At 40.3% G+C, this 27977-nt stretch overlaps 1 protein-coding gene across 4 annotated transcripts in view; it reads right to left on the bottom strand.

Annotated features, from left to right (window-relative positions):
• CSMD1 (CUB and Sushi multiple domains 1) overlaps positions 1–27977 on the bottom strand; it is a 991444-nt gene that overhangs the window by 64949 nt on the left and 898518 nt on the right. For all 4 annotated transcript variants that reach the window (XM_079969603.1, XM_079969602.1, XM_079969604.1 and 1 more), the window contains 8 exons: positions 27442–27619; positions 24501–24646; positions 22315–22395; positions 19965–20078; positions 16488–16676; positions 15543–15689; positions 10628–10816; positions 6661–6846 (listed from right to left, as the gene is read on the bottom strand). In XM_079969603.1, coding sequence (XP_079825729.1) covers positions 6661–6846; positions 10628–10816; positions 15543–15689; positions 16488–16676; positions 19965–20078; positions 22315–22395; positions 24501–24646; positions 27442–27619 — 1230 coding nt within the window. The remainder of the gene's footprint in view (positions 1–6660; positions 6847–10627; positions 10817–15542; positions 15690–16487; positions 16677–19964; positions 20079–22314; positions 22396–24500; positions 24647–27441; positions 27620–27977) is intronic.

Genomic DNA, 27977 nt, shown 5'->3' on the forward strand with positions numbered 1-27977 from the left:
TATTTACCTACACCAACACTCATGTGCACTGCCAAAACAGAGGATTATTTCTGAGGTAAAAAGAATTTCAAAGTACAAACGCATGTCATTCCAGAATAGGTGGAGAACTATCAGATTCACCTTGTAGCCAGTGCTGGAGATACAGAACAGAAAAGGCCCATCAATTTAAATTTTAAGTAGACTTAACTACCTCTAACCTATATTCTAGACTGCAGCCTTCAAAGAGTAAAATAATGGTTTAAACCTCACCCAAAGGGCTGACTGGATTGTGAAATGGACTTCTAATTAACCCAGGTACTAGTAATAGGTAACTTTACCCTCTCCCCTCCATGTTAAATTATAGAGGCTCAGAAAATAATACACTGTTTCCTTTAAAAGGGGGGGGGGGGGGGATAAATAGCTGATTTTATTACTCAGACTGATCTGGCACTGAGTCCTTTATTCACTGGCACTGCCAATGTCCCAGAGGGAGGAGAGAGCGAACTATCAGGTCTCTCTACTTCCCTCCCTATGGTCCAAGCCAGGTAAGTGTTGTTAAGAGGAAATGGGATTTAGAACATCAAGCCAAGCTGATGGTTGGGCGAGAAGATGAGTAAACTTGGGAATTCTTCTGCAAATAAGAACGCAATCCGAGCTGGAGAAAAAATATATATCAGGGGCTCATAGTGATGTTCTATGAGGTTAGTGTAACAAACACCCAAGGCTTTGTTGGTATATCTAGTAATTATGAATTTTTCTGAGCCCAGCTATTTCCTTCACTAGACGTCTACTAATTTCAAGGGTTGCAACTGACAAGAGAACAAATTCTACACATATTACCACTTACTACTTAAGTGAAGGTGCAGCAAAGATTAAAGATGCACCAGAAGTATTATATGAAAGTGGGCATATTGGGTTTGGGTATCCTTTTTTATGACATGGAGGTATAAAAGCTAACTGGTGGTAAATTGTACTGGTTTATCAAAATACATTCGTCTTCCTGCCAAAGCTCTCAGCAGTTTAGCCAAGACAAAATCTTGAAATTCACCTTGGATATCACCTTGGGAGGAATTCAGTATAAACTTAAGGGGTCTGTAAAACTCCATTCTTCTCTTCCCATGAGAAGCTTTGAGAGTCTTATCAAAAGTCTCTTAGCATTACATGATCATTTCTCAGGTTTTTTTCCTAAGCAGAAATCTCCAAATTTGCCTTCAAATTTTTGTTATCCAATATTTTGTGGTAACTCTAGTATCTGGATAATAGAAGTCTTAAACATCACAAAATAGGTTTCATTTACGATTTAAAAATAAGCTGCCCTGGCTTCTCTTTCAAGTAAGAATCAGTTATAATGACCAGTCCATTAGTAGCAACATTATTTATTAAATGCATAAACCAGCTTTCCCTGAATTTTTAAGGGAAGTTTAGAAAAATAAATCAAAGTAATACATTAATTAGAAACAATCTAAATAGGATCAAGCAAAGGTAAGGTCCAGTTTTCTTTCATTATGTGGTTTGGTCAAAGTATTTTTAGCACACCCATCACACAGATTTTCCTGTTGCATTGAAATTTTTAAAAAGTAGGCTTTGGTGCTCTTAAGAGGTGAAAATGTAAGGTTTGATTGCTGCACGAAGAGGGTAAAGAGTGATCCCAAATGCAACAACACATTTTGATATGCAGAAAGGTGGTGTCAGTATAATAAACTGAATTATGAGCTGAAATAAATTGTGCATATTTATCTCCCAAATGATAATGGCATGTCAGAAAGTTCATGTTTATCAAACACAGAAAGGAAAATGTCACAACACAGCTATGAAAAGAGCTTAGAAAGTGAAGAAAATATTTTCTAGAAAGGAAAAGGAAACAATAAAGCTGTTTTAATAATGTAAGCACCCAATGCAAACCAATTCATTCAAATGCACTGAGCAGACATAACTATGTTTAAACTATAGAAAAATCCCTTAAAACTTCTGTAGAAGAAGCAGAATTAATCAAATATACAATAAATACAGATAATTATGCTGGTTTCAAATAGTGGTCATAGAAGGGAAATGAGCAGATTTTAAAAGGTGTCTCTTCCTTTTCCCTCTCTGCAGCCAATAAGCAATCTGAAAATATCAACCATGTTTCTTATAAAGAAAACTGGCAATTGGGCATGGCATTAAGTTCTTGAGGGACTGGTCAGTAGTTACTGTGCAGTGACAATGAACAATTAAGAAAAAGAAATACTTCTTTCTTACAATCTCTGCTTTTCCAATTGAATTGTCTGGGTTTCTTAGGACAAGTGTGACTCAAAGAGACATAGATCAAGAGGATGATAAGGTCCAATAGAAGTATTTGATGTGAAAGTTTGAAAAAGACGCCAGGGCCCCAAACCATGTTGTAACGTGTACATTTCAAAGAATCATATAACTGAAGAGTTGGAAGCGACCACAATCTTTCTGTTATTAGAAAGTGTTACTAGTGCGCCGCAAAATGAATCAGAGATAGAACAGTTTCTAAAGAAGAATGGTTTACCAAAGTTGTCTCTGCGGAACAGAACAATCCTGAATTATAAAATAACACAATTAGAGATCGAGGAGGCCATTCAGAACATGCAACTGGGCAAGTCTCCAGGGCCAGATGGGCTTACCTCCAAATATTATAAGACATTGAAAGACTATTTGATACATCCATTAATGGAGGTTTGCAATGAAATTATGGAGGGGAAGAAGGCACCGGAGTCGTGGAAAGAAGCTTTCATCACATTGATACCCAAACTAGAAACTGAAAAGACACAACTTAAGAACTACCGCCCCATCTCCCTCCTAAATGTGGATTATAAAATATTTGCAGACATTTTAGCAAGTAGATTTAAAAAAGTTTTAAATGAAGTAATTCACAAGGACCAGGCAGGCTTTCTCCCAGGTAGACATTTGTTTGCAAACATGAGGAACATTATTGATATTTTGGAACTCTTGCAAACAAACATTAATACAAAAGCAGTTTTGATATTTATAGACGCGGAGAAGGCCTTTGACAATATCTCCTGGAAGTTTATGAAGAAAAATTTGGAAGGAATGGGAGTGGGGCGGGGGTTTTACAATGGGATAGAGGCAATTTATTCAGAGCAAAAGGCAAAATTGATAGTCAACAATGTGGTGACAGAAGAGATTAGAATTGAAAAAGGAACACGACAAGGTTGCCCTATATCCCCTTTGTTATTTATATCGGTCCTAGAAGTGCTCTTGAATATGATCAGAGGAGACCGGTTGGTGGAAGGTATCCAGGTCGGAGCGAAACAATATAAACTGAAAGCATTTGCAGATGACCTAGTTTTGACCCTACAGGAGCCAGAGCCTAGTACTAAAAGGGTATTGCAATTGATTTATGAGTTTGGTCGAGTGGCGGGATTTAAACTTAATAAGCAAAAAACCAAGGTTTTAGGAAAAAATTTGACGTCTTCAGAATCAGAAAGGTTTCAGAAAGAGACAGAATTAAATGTGGTTAAAAAAGTAAGATACCTAGGGGTAAACATAACAGCGAAGAACAGGAACTTATTTAAAGATAATTATGAAAAATGTTGGTCTGAAATTAAAAGGGATCTAGATGTTTGGTCAAGATTGAAACTTTCCTTGACAGGACGTATTGCTGCTATTAAGATGAATGTATTGCCAAAAATGTTGTTTTTGTTTCAAACTTTGCAGATTGTGGACAAAATGGAGTGTTTTGGGAGGTGGCAGAGAGATATTTCAAAATTTGTCTGGCAGGGCAAAAAGCCCAGAATTAAGTTTAAGATATTAACTGATGCTAAAGAAAGAGGGGGCTTTGCCCTGCCAGACTTAAAGTTGTATTATGAATCAGCAGCTTTCTGCTGGTTGAAAGACTGGCTACTTCTTGAGAACACTGATGTTTTAGATTTGGAAGGATTCAACAATGCGTTTGGGTGGCATGCATATCTGTGGTATGACAAGGCTAAAATACATAAGAATACATAAGAACCATGTTGTCAGAAAAGCAGTATTTAATGTCTGGTTGAAATATAAAGATTTATTGGAAAACAAGACCCCAAGGTGGTTGTCACCAATGGAGGCTAAGGCCTTGAAAAAACTCAATATGGAGGCCAAATGGCCGAAATATTGGGAAATAATAGAAAAAGATGGAGATAACTGGAGGTTGCAGAGTATGGAGAAAATAAAAGATAAAGTGCAAGATTGGCTACATTATACTCAGATTAAAGAAGTTTTTAAGTTGGACAAAAAGGTAGGATTCCAGGTGGAAAAATCAAAGTTAGAAACAGAACTGTTAGAACCCAGCTCTAAGATACTTTCAAGAATGTATAATTTGCTGTTAAAATGGAATACACAGGATGAAACGGTCAAATCAGCCATGATAAAATGGGCACAGGACATAGGGTACAACATCATGTTTGCTGACTGGGAAAAGTTATGGACCACAGGTTTGAGATTTACGGCATGTAATGCCTTGAAAGAAAATATTATGAAAATGATATACAGGTGGTACATGACCCCAGTCAAGCTTGCAAAGATATACCATGTGTCTGATAATAAATGTTGGAAGTGTAAAGAAGCTGAAGGAACATTCTTTCACCTCTGGTGGACTTGCCCTAGAGTGAAGGTTTTCTGGGAAATGATTTATAATGAACTGAAAAAGGTATTTAAGTATACCTTCCTTAAGAAACCAGAGGCCTTTCTCTTGGGCATTGTTGGTCAGAGTGTGCAAAAGAAGGATCGAACCTTTTTTATGTACGCTACAACAGCAGCAAGGATACTCATCGCTAAAAGCTGGAAAACTCAAGAATTACCCACACTGGAAGAATGGCAGATGCAACTGATAGACTATATGGAATTGGCGGAGATGACGGGCAGAATCCGAGACCTGGGAGAAGAACTGGTGGAGGAAGATTGGAAGAAATTCAAGGACTATCTACAAAAATATTGTAAATTGTATGATTGTTAAGAAAGATGTAAGATTAGCAAAAACATGGCTTCAACAAACTAGTTATAAAGAATATAAATTTAAATTTAATTGGAAGATGAAAAGATAAATTTTGGATAAGTAATATTTTATAATTAAGTTTCAATAAGAGTATGTTAAATCTTAAAATTTGAGATATTAATATTGAAAAATTATATTATATGAATTAAACCAAGTTAATAATTTGCTGGTAAAATTTATGAGTTTAGAAAGCAGGAACAAGGGTTGTGAGGAAGTCCAAAGATGAATATGAAATGTGGATTTTGGAAAAGATTGTGTTATTATCTATGTATTTTATTGTTAAACTAAAATTTAATAAATATTATATATATAAAAAAGAAAGTGTTACTAGTGCTAGTGTTGCACGGATGCATAGAGGTGCATACGTAGAAGACAGCATTATTCTAGGTACAGTGTCTGAAATTTCCTTTAGATCTCAGATCTATCACTTCTCAAGCTGTTTGCATGAGGCTTAGGGCTTCCAACAACAATTTGTTGGGTCTGCCACTCATTGCTGACAGGAATGACATGATTAAACACCACTGCTAAAATTTCCAATTCCAAGATCAACTCTTAGCTCAGCCTTTCTCAACCTTGGGTCCCCAGATATATTTTGGCCTACAACTCCCATCATCCCTGGCCACTGGTCCTGTGAGCTAGGGATCATGGGAGTTGTAGGCCAAAAACATCTGGGGACCCAAGGTTGAGAACCACTGTTAGCTCGAAGATCTTCACCGCTAAGCTTGTTTGTGGTTGCTAGTACCTTCATTCATCTCCATTAGTCATATCTGTATCATCTGCATATGAAACAGCCAGCTCCAGCTAGAAGAGCTAAGGAACACTTGTTCCACCGAATTACCGTATTTTTCTGTGTATAACACACCATCAGGTATAAGGTATAAGGTATTTTGGGGGACTCCAAATTAAGGATATGGGGGGAGATTGCCCATAGTTGTTGAGCTTTACTTTGGGGGGGGGGTGGCCCAGAGTTGATGAGCTTTTTATATGGGGGATTGCTGAAAATCGCTCACCCGCCTGACCTACGCTGCCACTCTCATGCATCACAAGAACCACCTATCGTCTGTCCCCTCACTGGAAGAAGCTGCCAGTTGCCCGCCCAATTGCCGCAGCCACAGCCAATCAACACTAGACCATGTCGCCACCACCAATAACTTGCCCAACAGCCGCAGACAATCTCCGGCTTGCAGCAGCAACCAATCACACATCCCCCCTATGCACTACCAGTGTATAAGATGACCCCAATTTTTTAACGTAATTATTAAAAAAAACATAACCTTATCTATGGAAAAGAACGGTATTTTGCCTATTTTCAACAAAGTGTAACCAATGACAAATAAATCCTCCATTTCCACTTCAAACAGGAAAAAGGACTAGGAGAGTAAAATGCGGGTTCAGACCAGCCCAACTCCACATTAATGTAGTGGTGTTTACATAATATCTTTCCCATCCCAATGTCATTCTGGAAGCTAATGAATGTTATGGCTCAGTTAACTGAGATGAAGACTGATCGGTGGTGTGCTAAGTGTTGCTCTGGAGTTGTCCAGAGCTTTCTAAACTCAGATTCAACACAGATTTGCCATCTCATTGGGGCGGGGGGAGGAATTCTATTGTACTTAACTGTTACTGGGAAGAAGTAAAATATAGTTTCTAAATGGGTACATATTTTTTCTGAATTCTATACTTACGTTTACAGACGGGTGGCCTTCCTTTATTGCTCCACAATCCATCTTCTTGACACACTGCTGTTGCTTGTTGACTAGAATCTAGCTTGAAGCCCTCATTACATTCATATATCACTCTGCTGCCCAAAATAAACTCATTACCCCAGACTGAGCCATTTCCGGGAGATTCCGGAATACCACAAGATACAGCTGAAAAGAGGAAGAAAAGTGGAAAAGCTATTTGCCTCAGGAAGTAATCATTACTGTTGTCAAATCTAAAACTGTACAGGAAATAATAACAATAATACATACATTACACATTTATCTTATTACTGTTGCTAAGAGACTCACTTTATAATAATTGTGCTGAGGCCTAATAACAAAAGAAACAATAATAAAACATTTCCCCCCACAAAGGCAGCATTGTCACATATAATAGTATGGATACCGATATAAAACATGAGTACTTCTTATATTTGAATAATGGATCTCAGTATAGATACTCTTTGCTCAAATGCTGATCTGGGCTGCTTATAAGTATAACTTTTTTCCGGCTTGAGGTGGAAACCAACCATTTCATTTGTTATAGTTTTGCTATGTTTTCCATTTCCATTATAATGAAAATATATTTATCAAAAGCTTGGAAGGAGTCACTTAATTGTCTAAACTGTGTTTATGTACATAAGTGGGAATTTATCAAGATGTTAAACATATAGGTACAAATATGAATTCAAGGCAGCATAAATTATTTCCTGAATGGGTTTATTTGTGCTACTGTAGCATTTAATTGATGGGGACGCGGGTGGCGCTGTGGGTAAAACCGCAGTGCCTAGGACTTGCTGATCGTATGGTCAGCGGTTCGAATCCCCGCGGCGGGGTGAGCTCCCGTCGTTCGGTCCCAGCTCCTGCCCACCTAGCAGTTCGAAAGCACCCCTAAGTGCAAGTAGATAAATAGGTACCGCTTTATAGCGGGAAGGTAAACGGCGTTTCCGTGTGCGGCACTGGTGCTGGCTCACCAGTGCAGCTTCGTCACGCTGGCCACGTGACCCGGAAGTGTCTTCGGACAGCGCTGGCCCCCGGCCTCTTAAGTGAGATGGGCGCACAACCCCAGAGTCTGTCACGACTGGCCCGTACGGGCAGGGGTACCTTTACCTTTAGCATTTAATTATTTTCTTGAATGAAAGTTTGCAGCTTATGTAATAGGATTTCAATAATGCAGTTAGAGCAAACCTCCCTATTCTGCATCTGCAGATCATGTTCAGATTAGAATGTGGAAATGCAGATTAGACTGCATGTCCACAAACCTTTCCCAGACAGGAGTCGTTCCAACCTACATTTGTGCAATGTGATCAAAGGACTTCTTGATTGTTTCTTTTTATGTGGTGCTTATCATACACATCAAAATCTTTGGCTTACAGTCTTCTGTAAGTGGCCGTGTGTTACGATGTGCTACATCCTCACATCGTAACACAATGTCACTTCCAAGGGACTTTTAGTCACAGTATTGAACGAGACTGCAATAGTGCTTTCTAGCTGTTGCAAGCAGATAGACACTGTTGTTTAAAAGAACACGAACAAGGGAAAAGTTTGATTTAAATTCACTGAAAACATATCAGTTTGAAAGCACACCTCCTCAGCATTAAGGATGTCACTGGCTACTAGTTTGTTTCAAGGCACAATTCAAAAATGGCTTTGATTTAGCCTAAATAATCTGTAGTGCATGTAAAGAGCTCCTTCCTCTAATATGAATTAGGATGCTGTAGGTCCCTTGCAAAACGTGCTGGGGTGGCTGTTCCAAAGTCAGGACACCACCGTAAGAACGCAGACTGTGAACACACCATACTTTTGAAGCACAAAGCTTCCTCCAAAGAATTAAACTGAATTGTCCTTCTGCTCTTTAATTTATTTTAAGCTTTTATAAATTGCTCTGCATCCACACAGATTGCAGATATACAGCAACAGCAGCAAGAAAATACAACAAAAGCAGAACATGATCCACCATAAAACAAATAATTTTTTAAAAAAATTACTGAGCAGACAAGTAAATCTTAGTCTAGTATCTTTCACCTAGCCTTTCAAGACAAAACCTATCCAAAATATGAGTGGATGAACTAGCTTTCACTGACTACTGTTTTCTTGGTTGTTTTGGATACTTTTGTTACTTGTTTTAATATTCATTTAATTATTTTAATTTTTGATTTAGTACTGTTGCTTTGATTGACTGAATAGCTTAAACATGGTTTTAATAAAAAATGTGGCAGCAGTATGGGCAATCTCTACCCTCTGTGCACAATTACACATGCTGCAGTAATTTCCTAACAAGTATTTACAAAATTATTTGATTGGCATTCTGGCATCCCATGCAGTTCCATACGCTTCGCCTGTGCAAATGGATTCTCTTATGGAGAACTGCAAAGACGTTATGATAATGATTTCTATATATTTTATTCTCTCTCTCTATATATATATACATATTGAGAATTACCATATTTTCCAGGTATAAGACTGGGTTTCCCCCCCTAAAAAATAGTGTCCAAAATTTGGGGGCATCTTATACATGGAGGCCATCTTCCCCCATTTTCTTAAATCAGAGTCCCCCAAAATAGGGGGTGTCTCATAGATGGAAAAATATGGGGTGGGTGGGTGTGCCAAATGCTCCTTCCTTCCTTCCCAAAAACTTGAGCAGGGAAGAGGTTGGAAGGAGAAACCCAGCAACAAGCAAACCTTAAACCAAGTACTAGGAAGCTAGAAAATTGATATTATGATGGAAATGCTTCAGCACCCTTAACTGTAGACACTGCTATTTTCTTCAGGTATAATTATTTTGAATGTAGTGCTGCTTGTGAAGGTTTCTGCTGCTTCAGCAGCTGAAAGTAACAGTAATAACAATAAATTATTATTCCTTGGAAGGGAGTCAAGTCCTTTATGCAGCAGCAAGTGCTTTATTAGCTGAGTTGCCCCTTGACAAGATGGGAAATGAAAAATACCACCTGACCTTAACCGCTTAACCCAAGTTAGAAACGTGTTCTTATGAAAACTGGGGTGGGGTGGGGGAGAGGGCAGACTGTTGTAGAAGAGAAACAGAAAGTAACGGCACCATTTTCTAAAATTACATTTCAATAACTATTTAAAGTACAATTTTAGCATTTAATTACAAACTAAACACAATGGAATCAGTTTTACTGGTACTACAGACATCATGAAAGGATCTCGGGGGGCATCCTCCATTTTAAAAAAATTACGTTAGTATGTCTTGTGCTAGATGGTTTTAAAAAATAATTTGTTTTCCTTAAGGCTAAAATGTTTTTGTGTAAGAATTTTGGCTGGGTGCTAGCAGGTTGAAGGTGGGAGGGATGACCATTACATGTCTGAAGATCTCTACTATAGCCATAATTGAAAGCAAGTGAGATGTGATCCAGGAAACAGCCAGTTCAAATCTAGGTGTCCTTAAACAAACCATAAGTCACTCATCTACAATATAAGGAAACAAGAATTGTGGCCGACCTCACAGAGCTATCTTAAGGACTTCAAGGCGATATATAATTTGACGAGGCGTATTGTACCCTCAAAATGAAATATTCTTAATGTATATGTCCACAGTGTGCAAGGAAAGAATGCTATTCTCAAGGCTGAAGAGACAAGCTGCAGTTTAAAATGCACAATGACTTCAAATGCATGTCTCTTCAAGAGAAGCTGTTGCGGTTAAAGGACTGTTTTCTCTTGGGCATTCAGATTACCACATTAATCTTTCACTATTTATTAACATAACATTCCTATTCAGTTTCTTATGTGAAATGGGTGTCAGCAGAATCAGTGGAGGCAGTTCTACATAACAGCAGGCTTTCTATTCATGCTTAGGTGCCATAAATGGGTAGGTGTAAGAAACAAAGTCTAAGGGTCAGGGTTTCCTCCACTCCAAAAATCTGTGATACCACCATAATTTCAAATTTGTGTGTGTGCGTGCATGTGTTGTTAAGAAACAGGATCTTACCTTGACAGAGAGGAACAGGGAAATCCCACTGATACATGCCATTTGGGTGACGTCTACAAGTTGCATTGCTATGGCCAATTATTCTATATCCAGGTTTACAATAATAGCGAACGGTGCTGCCAGCTGTACCCCTGGTTTTATTTACAATTCCACCATTCTTCACAATATGGTTTAAGCTGCAGTAAGGAGCTATAGGGGGAAGCATAAAAGAAGCAATTAAATAAAATGCAATGTTTGGTTATGGCTTGAAAACCCATGAACTCAGGCTCTAGCCTCACAATCAGAATCCATATGAAAGGCACTTAGAGAATAATACTAAACTGAAAACCTATTTCAACTGTCTGTAAGTAAGCAGCAGGATATCTTTGCATGTGAAATGTAATATGCTTTTGAGCCTCTCATGTACAATTTCTTCGATCATTGTTGATGTGCAATAGAAATTAGAAGAAGCCATTCTAATTCAAATGTTAAGTTTTTACATCTGCATTTCAAAGTGCTTTGAGCAAACATTTGTTTAAGGCTCCAGTGTGAAAATGTTCAATGGCCCTATTGTATGAAGGTGAGCTAATGGGCTGCTGCATGAGGACTTTCTGCCACTACAAACCCCCATCAAGTATCTTGGGCTATGTGTAATCAGATCTTTGGGGTTTGCTCACACAAGGGAGAAGCCTCTCAGGAAAGGCTTTTGGGAGGGCGGCGGTGCAGAGCATGCATTTGGGAGGCCAGAATGGGGAATTCTCCTCGCACAAGCTCCCTTGCGTGAGCTGCAGAACTGGATACAAGTCATACAACACACCAGCAATGATGCTAATTAGATGACTGGGGAGATGCAGGTGAGTCTATGCTGTGTTTGTTCTCCAGATCCCCAAACAGATTCCAGGAGCTCTTCCTTATGGACATACAGTGCTCAGTGTTGTATGGAGCACTGCAGTGCCACAAAAGAAGGGGGCTCTGGCAGGGTGCTGTAGCCCCCTTACCTCTTTCCCAAAGCCCAGTTAAGTGCTTGCCTGGCAGCACAGCTTTGGGAAGGAGGCAAGAGGACTCGATGACCCTGTAAGAGCCCTCACACACCTAACCAAAGCTGGGCAAGAGCTTACTGGGCTTTGAGAAGACACCCTCCTTGGCTTAGCGTCCAATGCAGCTGCACCACTCCTACCTTCCTAAATTTGCCTCTACTGAGGACCAGAGAAGTCATAATGGAGGGCTGAATTCAGCCCCCAAGCCTAAGTTTCTCCCGCTTCTGTTGTGTATAGGATTGTCTTCTTATATAAGCATGGTCACAAAACTCATTCTAAGAAAATAGAAACATTTTCTCACTATTCTGAATTAGGAAATGTCACAGTAACAGGCTCTGATATCAACAATAGTTTCATTCCCACCCTCCATCTTACACTTTTTGCGTGACTTCAAATAGCCTTCTGTCATTTTGGTTCCCTCCTCCCTCCTTCTATATTAAAAAAAAAGTCCGTTCTAAACAACAGTCAGTAACTGCCTGCATAATACAGTGCAATGGCCATTGCAGGAGGGCTGTCAGAGCAACACAGTAAACAGCCTGAGGGAAAACTAAAAAAAACTCTTGTGTTTATCTCCTCAGCCTCTAGTGCCACACATTAACAATAGCACAGCAAAACTTTCAGACAAGACCGTGTCATTTAGACTGGCATATTCCTTAAACTTTTCAAGGCCCCGCCGTTCTGCACATGAACATTTGTTAGGAAAATGCTGTCGAGTGTGCTTACTTGGAAGTAAGCTCCACTGAATCCAGTGAGAAGTTATGTATACATATACAAGATGGACTTTCTTGTCCTAAAAGCATTCATGCATGGATACAATACTGTGTATATACGCTGCACCTAGGAAAATTAAAATAAAAACCAGACTCTATAGCCTAGAAAATGAAGCATTTCAAACCCTCGATTCACCATTCTGGACTGGGTTTGTGGGTAGCCAAGGTATCCCTCTGCCAGGCTCAGCATGGTTCCCCCAGGCTCCAGTAGTGGGAGGCCTCTTCTGCACTTTTGCTAATGCCAGCAGGTGTTTCTGGGATAAGGAGGGGGTAAGGAAGGGAGCTGGGCCAGCAAAGAACTGGTGGGCACCTAAGCCGCTCCAGCTACTGGCAATGGGCATGATCTGGGCATCGCAACCCACTCTTAGCCCCATACATGCAAACATAAGTTCCACTCTAGCAGACATGAGCACTTGGGGTTGGGATATGGCAGTGACTCCACTGCTCCCAGATGGGAATTAGGAATGCTCCATAAATTACCGTATTTTTTGCTCTATAAGACTCACTTTTTCCCTCCTAAAAAGTAAGGGAAAATGTGTGCATCTTATGGAGCGAATGCAGGCTGTGCGGCTATCCCAGAAGCCAGAACAGCAAGAGGGATTGCTGCTTTCGCTGCGCAGTGATCCCTCTTGCTGTTCTGGCTTCTGAGATTCAGAATTTTTTTTTTTCTTGTTTTCCTCCTCCAAAAACTAGGTGCGTCTTGTGGTCTGGTGCGTCTTATAGAGCGAAAAATACGGTATGTAAATTGTATTTTTTTGTGTGTCGGGGTGGGGAATCTTCATGATTTGTTGTGCTTCAACCAAGTGCTATGGAGATCACTTACGGTAATTTCCATCCTTGGTAACAGGTAACCCCCAAGCCCTAATCATGGATGGAAAGTCCTTCTCCCTTTCTGGCTTGCAAGGATTTTATACCAGATATTACCTACATATTTTCATGCTTATGTTCTTAGTCATATAAATCAGAAACTTGAAAGGGAATGTATTAAATTTTGCAGTTTCAATGGCATAGAGATACTGAGTTGAGGCAGGTGCCGTCACTGTACCCTTTTTGGAATCTGCTAAACACATTTCTGTTTAGACAAGGATACCTAAATGTATAAAAATCTGAGGTATTTTTAACCTTGTTTGAATATTTTAACCTTTGTGTGTTTTAGAGGTGTATTTTTTCTGTTTTATCTTTTGTAAACAGCTTAAATGTTTTGTTTTGTTTTTTACAATCAAGTGGTATATAAATTTTATGGAAATAAATAAATACACTGAAATACAGTACAAATACAAGCAGCCCTGATAGAACTCTTTCAGAAAAACTATAGCTCAGTCATAGAAGACAAAGTCTCAGGTTTAATGACAGAATAGCCCAGGGCTGGGAAATACCTCAGTCTTAAACCCTGGAGAGCTACTCCAAATCATGGTAGACCAGGCTTTCCCAATATGGTGTCCTCTAGATATATTGGACAACAACTCCCCTTATCCCATGCTGGCTATTGCTGATGGAAGCTGGCATCTAACAACATCAGGAGGGCACAAGGTTGGAGAAGGCTGGTATAGACAATAATGAGCTTGATGGCCAGACAGTTTCAGTAAGGCAGTTTCCCAAACAAGACTGTATTGGTCAGTGGAAGGTCGGAAAGGCCAAGGACAGAAACATATTTGTTTTCCTTAGACCACTGTGTAGCCCACACTGTGTAGACTTGCTTGCATCTCTGTGGGTATTTTCTGGCAGCAAAAATGAGAAGGATTACCGTTCTGCAATATCTCCCATTTTGGAAGGCATCACAGAAGAAAACCTCACCAAACTCTGCAGAATCTTCCGGACATCTGCTACTTGCCAAACCTTGTGCAAAGTCATGGTTGGAGGAACAAGGAGGGAAGCAGGGAGGCAGTAAATCATTACAATAGGCTGATAGTTGTGAGGCTGCCTGCTGGCTCAGTCACAGCTGCCATAGCATCAATAGCCTTTCTGAGCCCCTGGTTTCTTTTCCCATTTTTCATGCTGCTGCCTTCCCTTATTAAGATGCAGGCCCAATTGCTTACTCTGCTGCTCACTGTTATTCCTTTCTCATGCTGGCTGTCTCCCCTACATCAGATGTGAAACTTAACAGACATGGGGAGAACTATGCAGCCTTTCAAGATGTGCTGTCAGCGAAATAAAGGAGGTTTACTGTGAGCTGTTCTCCAAAGGTGGCTTGCCCACTTACACAGTCAAAATGTATTTGTACCCTTAAAGTTAATAATGGCCAATAACATTTCCTCTGAAAATTCACAGAAGCATATGCTCTTCTTTCTCTTCTGTGAAAGAGAGAAGGGGGATATTTATTCAACAATGAAATATTGTTCTTCTGGGTCATTCTGATTTACTGCGGACATGAACTCAAAAAAGTATTTTTTAATTTAAAAAAAAATAGCTGGTGTGTGTAAAATATGTATACACCCTGTAGTTAAGTTTCCATGTAGAGTGAAGACAGCACAGTCTATAGAAATGCACTTGAGCCCCCGATTCATCATAAACCAATCAGTGTGAGGAAGAGAATGCCAGCAAGTTGTTTCAGCATAGCATTTAGCTTGGAGTGCTAGATTGCAGTTGGGGAGACCTTGGTTCAAATTTCCACAGCCAGGCAACTCTCTGACAGGGCCACTTGCGATTGTGAGGTTCAAATGAGCTGCAAGGTGGATGGCTGTAGAAGTATGCTTTCCTTAGTTTCTTGGAGGAAGGACAGAATAAAAATGTCTTGAATATAAAATTACTAAACCACATTATTGGAGAATTTTCCCACCCTAGTTTTAGTGTTTGTTACTTTCTGATTGACAAATGCTAGCTATCAGTTGACAGGACTCAGAAGGAATTTTACCCACATGCATGTCTAGTCTTAACAATGCAGGGATTTTGTCTTCTTTGTAGCAAAATATTATTATTATTTCAATTTATATACTGCCCATTATAAAAAGATCCCAGGGCAGTGAGAGTATTTCCATCACAGTTTCTTATTGAAGGTGCTGGAAGCATTCAGCAGAATCCAATACAAAGCGAAGTTTTATGCTACTTTCGTTGCTACTACTAATTAATCATCCACCTATACAAGTTGGCCACCCCTCCAACATTATGGCCTCCAAGGTTATGGCTACTAACCTGAATAACGTATCTTGAATCCTTTCTTACTAGTTGCATGGTCAGTTGACCAACGCAGATACAACTGATTGGATTTGCTTGTGTAGTTAAGCTGCCCAGTGTGATTTCCACTCAACGCAACCAACAAAGGGCTTTGTCCAGAAGAACCTGCAGGAAAAAAGACATCATGATGATGAAGACGACAAAGAATATATTTAAGAAATCTTTTTATGGAATACTGAAACTTACAAAAATTCCGATAAACCAATCTGTATGCATTAATATTTTAATCTTACAGTCTGTGTTTTCATTCATGTAAAAGAAAACATGGGTGGGGAGGTGAGGTGCCCTCTGAAGATTGGATTCATCTTTGGGAACAGAGGGGCACATTATAAGAATTTGTTTTGGGCTTGACGGCAGTCTTCTTAAAGATGAAATGGGTGTGCGTATCTTTCTTATTTCCGCTTAAAAAATGAAGAAAAAATGTAACTACTTCAAGCAGTAGCTTGGCCATCTGCAGCAATGCAGCAGTGTTCCTGGGACAGATTGTCCCATGGATACTGCTGGAATGCTGAAGGGTCTCAAGCTGCTGCCTGAAGAGTGGCAAGGTTTTGATTTTTTTTATTAGAGGAAAAGTGGGGGTGGGGAGAGACCCTCAGCAACCTCATCTTTTAAAAGTAAAGCTGAAACAGAAAGCGCCTGCTGAATCTGTACCGGTAGAAGAATTCACAATACTTGGCTGATGACACTAAAGGTTCAATTTCTCGTTGTTATCCGATGAGCCTTGCCAACTCATGGGATGACCAGTGCTGCTCCTGCAGATGATCTCAGCGACTGAGCTGCGATATAAGGGTTCAGCCGGTTCCTAAATTAGCTTGGACCCAAGTTATGAATTGTTACAAGATCTTTACTCCAATTAAGGTGTATACACATTTTGTTAGTTCAGTCAATAAGAATTCTTCTCACCATCAAAGATTTCCAACTCATCAAACTGTTTTTCACTTTGAAATGTTTCTACAAAGATAGAGATATTATAATTTGGATCCACTTTAAGAGTCCAGGAACAAGTTTGTGAGTTTGGGTAGTTCTCCGGATATCCTGGACTAAGGATTACTCCAGATGAATCTGTGCGGACTTCATTTGCGGGGCATTGTGCTGTAAAACAGAAGGATAGAGAAGGGAGAAGTACACACACACACACACACACACACACACACACACAGAGAGAGAGAGAGAGAGAGAGAGAGAGAGAAAGAGAGAAAGAGAAAGAGAAATAGAAAACAATTACTCCCCCATATTTTCATTTTTTTAAACAGGTACAAAGAAAGACCTTCAATCCACTTTTGAAATTTATAACATGTTGAAAGAAGAATGGAAGACTTATTTATAAAGGAAACTATCTACCACTGCCTGTCATGACCACAGCAATTCCATCAGGATGCAGTTCAGAAGGAATTTAGAGTATCAGGGCTACTGGTTTATAAAAGCAGATATTATAATGGTAAACAGAAAAAAGTCCTCAACACAGAAAAATCATTTACATTCACAGCAAACTCTGTGCTTACCCGAGTGTCCATGTCTGCCTAAAGTGAATGTCCTGATTAGGTGCATGTGCCTAGAACATTTTCCAGTGAAGTAATGGATAATAAGTGATTATATAAAAGGAAAATGATTGATGGTGTCATCACAGGCCTATTGAATAACATATAAGAACTGGGAAAATCTGGTGCACAATACGTGTGTGTGTTTAATAATCAAAGCATTCCAAATACAGAGAAGATTGACCTAAAAACTGTCCTCTAGACACAGGCAGGTTGGCATATCTAATTGCCTATTCATTACTTGAAAGAAACTTCAGATGTTCAACTGTAAAGGTAAATGTTTCACAAGACTGATATATGTCATGATCAAAGAAAGGGACACAGATGTCTAGGAAAGGAACATTAATGTTTCATCACTCATCATTACACTTCCAAATAATGGGAATAAATAATGAGGGGGGAGGGTTGGGTGCCACTGTAAAGTTATAGAGGTCTCTTGCCCTTGAGTCTCAAACACTGGCTTGGATCCTAACAAACGGAAGGGGTTCTTGTGGAGGAGCCTGCTGGCAGAAGGGGGAAAGATGGCGTCTTTGCCAATTCTGTCTTCCTCCTAAACCCACCTCCCAATGGTCTCTCATTCTACTTTTGGGGGTCCACCAACCATCCAGAGCAGATTTTTGGAAAAGCACAAATAGTTCTGCTCAAATGACATTCCTACCTGAAGTTTAGTTAAGATCTAAACCTTTGGCTCCGGGCACTTCATTGCCTGTGACATTTTAATAGCAGAGGAAAGTGCTGGCCAAAAGCTGTAGTGTACTGAACCTTTCAGGTTCCTTAGCAATGGAGGGACATCACTCACAGGGAATGCTACCTGACTTTATCTATGTACTATCTCTGGCCTGGCTCCTCACTGAGCAACTTGCTGCACAAAGCAGTTTGAACTGCTACCAACCCTGCTGAAGCAAGTAGATGCATTGGAGCTGGGAACATTTTCTGTCTCCCATTCCTTTAATGTACCACATGTTCAGTTTGTAACTAGGAGTTGCATTCAGTTGCAGCACTAAGCAAATTGGAACCGTCTCCCTCTCTCCTCCCTCTGCACACACCCTAAATCTGTTTTGAGGGTTCTACCAATCTCTCCAGACACGGGTGGCGCAGTGGTCTAAACCACAGAGCCTAGGACTTGCCGATCAGAAGGTTGGCGGTTTGAATCCTTGCGATGGGGTGAGCTCCCGTTGCTCGGTCCCTGCTCCTGCAAACCTAGCAGTTCGAAAGCACATCAAAGTGCAAGTAGATAAATAGGTACCACTCTGGCATAACCGGCGTTTCCGTGTGCTGCTGGTTCACCAGAAGCGGCTTAGTCATGCTGGCCACATGAACCAGAAGCTGTACGCCGGCTCCCTCGGCCATTAAAGCGAGAGGAGTGCCACAACCCCAGAGTCAGTCACGACTGGACCTAATGGTCAGGGGTCCCTTTACCTTTACCTATCTCTCCAGAACAGATTTCAGGACAACACAGAGCACACGCAGGACGAGGACAGGAAGTCACATTGTGCTAAGCCCCAGGGACAGTTTCCCAGGCAGCAAAGGAAGCTTCCATGCTGAGTCTGCTGCCTAGGAAATTGATCCTGCCCACTCACTCAATTGGAAAATTATGAGCAGGCGTGAGGGCAGATCACCAGGGGGTGGTCCCTGGTATATAGCGAAGGCCTGCGTCTTGCACTGCAGCCACTTTTCGTTGGATCTCTCACCCTCCCTCCCTATATTTATATATTGTGGTTGCATGTTGCTCTTGGGTGTGCGCGAGGTTGTAATCTCTGCCTGGCCCCTCCAAATTGGGGCAATCCCATTAAAGGGATCCATGGGAGATGCTTCTGTCTGGACGCTCAGGTGGGGGCAAGGAGCCACAGCACTCCCCAGGTGCAATCCAGTGGGGGAGTTACTCCTTGATGTAGGTCAGGCACTTCCTCGTTTCCAGTTGACCCCAAACCTAAGTTCTTTCAGCACGCAGCCAGAATCCGAAAATACTATGGCAGAAATTACATCTTAAAAGAAAACTTTGTATGGGGGGGGGGGGTGGAGGGTGTAGAATGGAAAGCCAAAGACCAAAATAAAGAATATCAAACAAAGCCTGGAGAATTCACACCAGAGTAATTAGGAACAATTGGCCACAAGATGCAAAGAAGTGAAAGGCTGGTTTAGTAGCCTTCATAGGTGTTCAGTGTGGTATTCAGTATATGTCGCTGAAGGGTGTTTAGGTCTACAGTGCAATATGCTACCAGTATCTTTGAAAGGAGAAACTACAGCACACACCGCATCCCACAACCTGTCACTGTTCAGTGCTCCATTTACCTGGTTTTGGTCCCCAAAGCTGATTAGAGCTGCAATTCTCCATTCAACTGGCATGTGGAGAAATCTCGCTTCCCAGCCTTTGTTCAGCTTTTCCCACTCCATTCACATAGCTCCCTCCCACACCCACTCAGTGCCAAAATTTGTACTATTCACCCATTCCCACAGATGATTGTTTCTTCTTATTACTTGCATCACAAACTCTTTTCTAGGTAATTTACAATCCTAGCAACCAAGTAACTTTGCATCCCTGCATTCAAATTATGGTTGCATACATACACAGGTATATAAAAAATTGCTTTGTCCATCCCACAGTCTGGTAAGATCGCTCTGTAAAAACATTTGTTTTGGATTACAGGGTCTGTACTGATATGCATGCTGGGATGCAGCTGGGATGTATTCTGAACATTCAAAACAGAAAACAATTTTCAATGTTTGGTCATAGCTTTTCATTCTTAATACTTCATTGGTTCAAAGTAAATTTAAATATGAAGCACAGTGAATGAAAACACCAGCATAATACCAATATATAATACCATTGATGCATACATACCTTCACAAGATGGAGGAGAACCATCAAACTGGAGTTGTGCTTTAAGTTTGCAGAACATCATGTCATTGCCAACCAATGTATAGCCAGGATGGCACTTGTACTTGGCAAAGTCACCTGAAATAATTTGTAACGCAGAAATTTAGACTGCACATTTATATCCTTTTGATACTTCTATCCCAAGTTGGACAACAAAGTCTCAAGGCAGTGTTCATTTTTTTTTTTTAAATACAACAATATAAAAAGTTTTAAAAATAAGCTTGTTGTTCAAAGCCTAACTAAAACAGCAGATAAAAGCAAATGAAAATATATTGTAAGATGCCTGAGAAGAGGGGTCCACGGGTTTATTACTATGACCAAAAAGTGGGGGGGGGGGCAGAAAATACACAAAACACATCAAAATAGAAGGGCAATTGAATATAGTAAAACAGTATAGGAAATCAGAGTATGAAAAAAAATATCAAGGATGATATACAGAAAATTTGACCAATTATCTATATGGAGAAGAAGTGAGGGAAATAATACTGCAGTCATGAATGATAATTCAGTTTTACTTATGCCATATGTTTACCGGTGTGTTTGAATGAAACAATGAGAGCAGACTCCAAATGTATAGGGTAGGATGCAGACTAATTTAGAATCACAATTACTTCCCACAAAAATGGGACAAGTCAGTCATGACTATCTTTTCATATTGATTTCAATGGGACTTTAAGTGGTGGATTTAAAATGGATGCCACTCATTAGATTAAAAGGATTTCTGATCGCCAAACACTCCAGAATGACAGCTAAACTGTATGCTCTTGCTTTTTAATCTTATTTTTCCTGCTAAAATACATGTTCCTAGTGAAACAGTTTGGCAAAACGTTTGTTCTGTTCCTCATACTTCCTCTGTGCTAAAGTGTCTGCAAAACCTTTAAGAAAGCGCTCTTAACAGCTATCTGTGCTTCCTCCCACTAACTCCCCCCCCCAACAACTTTTGTTTTCTTTCACCCACCCACACATTGTGTACGAGTCCCAAGCCTGGCACTGCACAAACGTTCACATGTAAATGTTTTAGCAATAATTATTGGAGTCTTTGGCAAGGCCAAATGCCTACCGAAGAAAGGGAGAAAGAAAAAGAGATTTGTTTTCGAAGAGTGGGGGTGATTTAGGGTGTTGTTTGGCATTAGTTACTTTTTCACAAGATTGTCCAAGGGCTGCCCCTTTATTTTCTTCTTCTCCCCCCCCCCTTTTATAATGAAGCCACAGCTTAACTGCAGAGTGCCTGACAAATGTGGTTGCCATGCACTGGGGAAACTGCGCCTTGTGAATGTTCCAGCTTCTTGGCCTTGCAATCTGACTGGAGTAACAGCATTCCCAGGACTTTAGTAGTCTCATTTCCCATGAATGAAGCAACAATGCTGCTGAGTGCTCTGTTGCCAAGCTATGGCTTCATTTCAAAAGCAGAAAGACTGAAGAAAAGAAAGGCATGTTCTCTGATCACATCATAAAACAGTTGATTAAGTAATACAATTATACCCCGCAACTCAATATTCAGATAGATTCCTCCCCCTCCCCCAAATGTCCCAGGATTTCTCTGTCCACCTTCATTTCTCTTCAGAGGTCAGGCAAATGTAGGAGTTTTGTGCAGCCCAACTTAGACCTCTTGCAGAATAAACGTGTTAGAAATAATTGAACTAATAGTGTATCTGCAGTTGCCAGTCAATGGTGCTTTTGAATTACTACACTCTGCTTAAGTAATGCACTGCTCAAAGGAGCCTTCTCCAACCTGCTGACCTCCATAAATGTTAGATTACGACTCCCATCAGCTCCAGCCATCATGGCTGTTTTGGTGCTAGGGTTGAGGAAGGTTGTAGTCAAAGGCACATGGAGGGCACCATATTGGCAAAGGCTGGCTGCAAGGAGCATCAACCTCTTTCCCAAAAAATGTTTAACTGGGATGGAGGACAAGACTATTACGGGCTGTTAGCCAAGATACCTACATTCTACCTCCACTAGATATAGATGAATTCAGAGGCATTCACTGAATAAGCCCTGAATATGAACTGCTGGGAAACACAAGTTCCTGTTGTGCTCAGGTCCGGCTTACTGGTTTCCAATAGGGATCTGGCTGGACTTGGTGGGCAATTGGCCTGATCCAGCAGGCACTTTTATGCAACAGCTATGCATATTTCATAAGATCTGTGAAATTAAACCTACGACTACTGCAAATAAATTTACTCAAATAAATAAATTTCACCCAAGACTAATTCAAACAAATCGTATTCAGGAATACCACCAACATCATTTGTGCAAAAGTCTGGACAGAGAACTGATGTATAGGTTTATCAACGGAAGGAAAAATTATCACCTATTTCAAAATCCTCATCTTCTGTTAGCAATTCAGCTTGTGGAACTGTTGGCGGAGGCTGGCACTTCTTCAGCTGATACGCTATAAAATCAAAACAAAATTGCATTAGTATCTCTTTGATAACAAAGCCTCATTACAAGCTGGCAGTTGTGAAACTGTCCTCAAGCTGGTTCACATGTCACATTGAACAACTGTTTATTTTAAACTATGCTTTAATGTGAATAAGCAGTGCGGTGGCGCATGCTGCTCAAAAGTTTGCAAGTCCCTCCTTCCCTCTCCCCTGCTAACCTTTAGCGGCATCAGGGAGGAAACAAAATTGAGGCTGATTTTGTGTTACATGGAAAACAGCACTCAGCTTGGTCGCTGCAAACAAACTATGACTGGGAAGCTGGAAAGAAACCTATGGTTTAATAAGGTGTGCAACACGGGCTCAGCGGAAGGCTTGGAAGCCAAGCGAAAGCTCTTATTCATAGCTTGCTGAGAATATGAATCAATGTTCCTAAATGGAGTGGCACTGCTACTTCCATAAATGCATGCCTTTGTGTCAAAGAGCATGCTGGTCAGTAATCACACAAAGTTGGAGTTAGCTCTTTATTAGTGAAAATATGATATCCACAGTCTTGGCTGAGTGCCAGGCCGAATGAGCACAGTAACTCATTCCTGTGGTACTTCCTACATGAAAGCAAGTTGCTGAGACTGAAGGTTCCCACCTCCCCACAACTGTCTAGGTCTCCTCCTCTCCAGGGATATTTCCAAGAAATCAGAGGCTGCACAGGTGTGCAGCCAATCTCTTTTCTGCTCTTTTCATGTCTCTCCTGGTTCTGGGAGATGGGGGGACGGGGAGCTTGTCACAACAAGAGTTGGATATATCCGTGACTCTTCACCAGCCTGACTCATCTGAGCCTCTTGACCTCCCTCCTTGCCTGCTTCAGCTTCTTGACTTCTCTCTGCCACAGACTCTCCCAGCTCACTAAGCCCTGTTACCACTTCAACGTCCAACACCACCTCTTCCCAGTCTTCTTCCTCTGACCACTCATTATCATTCCACCAGCACTCCCTGGGCTCTAAGCCTTCTTCCCTTGGTTCTCCCACCATTCCTTTGCGTCCAACCAGTCCATGACACTTTGCACAAATCTCAATAAGTATTTAAAAAAATCGTTTGGGAACTGTGCTTGACTACACAACCAACATACCATGCCATAACCACTAGCATGGCTTGTGTCTGACTGGAGCCTTTGCAACAGATCCAAGCTGAGAGCAAGTTATCACAGCCTACAGCTACTGAGCTGGAGCCATTGCAACAACTCTAACTAGTCACAGCTGGGTCAGCAGATTCACTGTAGCAGTGGGGCAGTATCAGCATGTTTGCAGCTCATACCCTAACCAGGGGTGGGGAACCTGTAGTCCTGCAGAGTCCCATGATCCTTCTCCACTGGCTACACTTGCTTGGGCTGATGGGAGTTGGAGGCCACAGTTTCTGCAGCATTTCCCTAAGCCAAATGGCTTTTCAGTTTCTGAGACACAGGCCTTCAATGTGAAATGAAGAACAATTCCCCTGTATGTCATGAACACTTACTTCCCTTCTTCATTTCCTTTCCCCTTTCTTTGCCTAAGTATTTTACAGCTAGAAGTCTCACTACTTTCTTTAAAATCAAAGGCTGCCCCCCTGCCCCTTTTCCAGGGAATAAGTGTGTGACAAAGTGAAAATGAATCAAAATAATCCTAAATAAACATATGCTATTTAACCTTCCACTCTCCGGGTCTCTGACTCTTTAACTATATAACTAGACACTGAAAGAGTTTCAAAGTTCCAAATGGAAAAATGTCTTGTGTCTCTAAGCAGCTAAAATATTCTCAACGGGAGATTAGGATACCACTGGGTTTTCTTAACACCAGAAAGTCCTTAGGACTTAGAGAGGAGTGCATGGCCAGGGTTAAGTGGGCCAGAGTTTTCCCCCATTAAAATATTAAAAAACCAAGTAACTCAATATTAAATATTTAACACTCATTTGGCTGTGGATAATAAAGACTGTTACTCTAGAGGTTTTTATTAAATGAAAATATCATGCCAATTAAACCAGTCTAATTTATTTTAACATCAGTAGGCAGAAAATATCCCTTTAAAGCTCCACACGCGGCCTCTATCTCACAGGCACGATTTGTAAGATGAGAAGAGGAGAACTGACCATGAAAATTGAGAACAAAGAACCCTCCAGTGGAGAAGTCACTGTGAAACTTGAGAAGGACTTGATTGCTTGAGCTATAAGCTGTCTCAAGAGCTGTATTCCCGCTGAACACTCCCAGCTGAGGAGAATTTTGGTCTGGCCCATCCCTAGGGACCAAGAGAAAAGAGAAGTGTCAGCAAAAGCCTGTAATTAAGGTTTAAATTAACTCTGTTTTCTCTTGATGGTAGCTTTAAATCTTCAAGAAGGCAGGTTAATCCTAACAATTGTAGCATAGTAATTCATTTGCATGCAAATCTAGGAAGACGATTAAGTACATTCCTGCCAATGTGAAAAGCTTGACCTTTTAGGAGAAGCTGGAAAAGCTATGTAAGTAATATTTGTACTAAAGAAGGTTCAGTACTGTATAGTTTGCCATGAGGTCACCTGAGGTGCTTCATTCTATTGTTATATATAGAAGAAAATATATGGGTATTTCATATAGGTGCTGTTCTTTAATCACTTTACTATTCACTGAAAACTCAGCCTTGACATTATATGTTCGATGTCAACCAATGAAACAAATATCAGTGCCATATTTAGTGAAAGAGAGAAATAAAAACTGTGTTTTCAACAGGAGAAATAATTCATTTCAAAACAAAATATGGCATTACACTATTCTTATATGTGTATAAACTGATTTTTCTTTCCAAATTATTTTTTAAAGAAATACACGATTCTGAATTTCAGCTACCATAATTAAAAGGGTTTTGATGCTACTTGCAAAAATATAACAATTTTTGCCATTCTTCTAGCAGGGTTAATGACACTATGAACAACACCATTTAATGACACTATTGCTTTACGCTGCCACACAAAAGCTGGCAACTTTTCAAATTAGTAAGCATCTGGGCTATGAAGCATCTGGTCTCCCAGGAACCAGGGACTTTTCTAGTCCACTTGAAAAACATTTCCAAAATTTTACTAATGCCTTTATTAATGAAAAAGCTGTTTTGGTCAGTGAGGTGCCTATGGCGGAGCAGATATTAAGATGTCACTTTAAAGAATAGTTCTTTATCAACCAAAAGATCAACAGCTTTTTAGTGCAAAAGACATAAGCTGTTTAGACCTTCCCAGTGGTTCTAATCTTTTTGATACCAACTCAGGAAAAGGGCGGTATGCAGTTCAAAGGAGGACTGACTGGCCCATCTGCTATATAATCCTTCTCAAAATATGTACTGTGAGAAAAACAGGGATCTGAAAAATTCAACACGTTTTTTTCCCCCAAGCAGGCATCTCTGAATGGCAGTGGCATTTCTAGGACTCAACATTTGGGCTAGCAGATGGATGGGAAAACATTTGCCTCTGGGAAGAGAATGGCCCCAGTGGCTCCCCTCACAACTGAAAGCATTGTTAATTTAAATTGCTAACACAACAAAATGTGGCATTTTGATCATAGCTGGTTAGGCATATACAATTATGCAATGAATATATTTTTGAATTTATAGCCCATTCCTATCCAGTCAGCTGGGGACAGGTATAACAGTAGAATGAAAGTGCAAAATGTCCCATAAAATTATTTTCAAATCCAATATATTGTAATGGACACCTACTACTTGTTCCAATATTACTGGCATTTCCATATTTCTCCAACACGTGCTCAAAAAGAAAGGCATTAGCAGGCAGAGCTAGTATGCACAAAATTTGTTGGTCCAGCGACATAATTACTGCCCATCAGAGTAGCCCTGTAAGCAGCTGCACTTTAGCTATTCTTGTGCTATTCAGGTAAGGTACAAATTGTGCCCCACAGTATTTCAAAATGCTATTCAGGAAATATACCCAATTATTACTAAAAATATTTTTACTCCACCTTCCCCCCGCCCCAAGACTTCAAGGCAGCTATCAACAGTTAATAGCTAATAACAGTTAACAGACAATAAAACATTAAAACAACACCAAAAAATTAAGAGCAGCAAAGATTAAAACAATTTAAAAAATAAAAAGTAAAGCTGCTTTCAGGTGTTCTGGTGAACCAATGTCTATATAATTAAGTGGAAGTCCACTAATGCGATAGCAAGTTCCAGAGCCTGGAGAGAAGGCCCTCTCCTTGGTTACAATCAGATGTATTTCAGAATTTGTTGGGACATGCAGAAAAGCCTCCATTGGTAGTCTTAATAAGGAGGCAGGCTCATTTATAAAAGGTCACCCCTTCAAATGTCCTGAAGCCATACCACAAAGAGCTTTAAAGCTGCATCATCAGCACTTTGAACTGGGTCCAGGAATGAACTGGAAGGCAATGCAGTAGTATCAAAAAGGGAATAAGCAGCTCCACTTATCAACTTGGCTGCCTCAATCTGATTTGGACCAATAAAAGTTTCTGACCTCTTTTCAAAGATAGCTCTTGGTAGAGCATATTGCAGTAGTCCTGATGCGATATAAATAGGGCATGTGTTACTATGTCCAGATCTGCAGGTACTAATTCAACAAGTTAGGCCCCTATCCCTGGATCAGAAGTTATCCTGTCTCTTGCCTTGTCAATTTTAATTTGTTTACTCATGTTTAGGCTGTGACTACCTCTAAGCGTCAGTTCAGACTTCCTAGACAAGGGTGGGAAAGAGAAATAGAACCGAGTGCTTTCTTTGCATTGATGACCACAAAATATGATGCAATCCTATTTTTTTTCAAGCAACTTCATTTGGGAAATGTTCCAGAATCAAAATAGAGCTTCACAGGCTGGCTTTCATGTTGGAGAGAAGACTCACCTTCTCACAGCCTCCCTATGTTTCAAAACAGATCTTTCAAGCAGGATAGAAACTTGCTAGCCAACAAATTATGCTCTGTATACTAACTAACTAACTAACTAATACACATGCACACATGAACACCAACAGTTTGATTATTCTGGATTGAGGCGAAGTTCAGATCGATCAATTATCAGCCTTTACGGTAATAAAAGTTCACATACCAAACTGCAATGTAGTCATTCACTAGTTCTGTTTGGAGTAAGGTGAAATTGATATAGATTCCATGGCCTTGGGGTACAGTAATAAGCCACGTACAATCTTTTGAATTTGGATATTCATCTGGAAATCCTGGGGAGTACACAGTACCATTTTCAGATGTTACATTATAGCCACAAGGAGCTGAAAAGGAAAGGAACGGGAGTGTTAAAAAGTAAGGATGCATGGTTAAGTCAGGACAGTGATTTGTCTTACGTTTAAGACTGTGAGGGGAGAGACTCCATCAGGCAAGGCCTCCTTCCACCTGCCTTGCCCCACCCTCTGGTCTCTGCTTCTCAATTTGTATTGTATTATTTTATGTACTGTGGCTTGCCGTTGTTTTATTGATTATAGTTTAGAAATTATTTGCTGTAACTGTTGAGTGGATTTCTGTTTAACTTTTATATGTTGTTATTATTTCATACTATTCTAATGATTGTTGAATGTTACTTTTTGATGTAGGTTGCCGATTTTCAAGTTTTATTATCACATTTTTGTATTG

Source organism: Podarcis cretensis, assembly GCF_951804945.1.
Source record: "Podarcis cretensis genome assembly, chromosome: 3".
In the NCBI taxonomy this organism is placed as follows: Eukaryota; Metazoa; Chordata; class Lepidosauria; order Squamata; family Lacertidae; genus Podarcis; species Podarcis cretensis.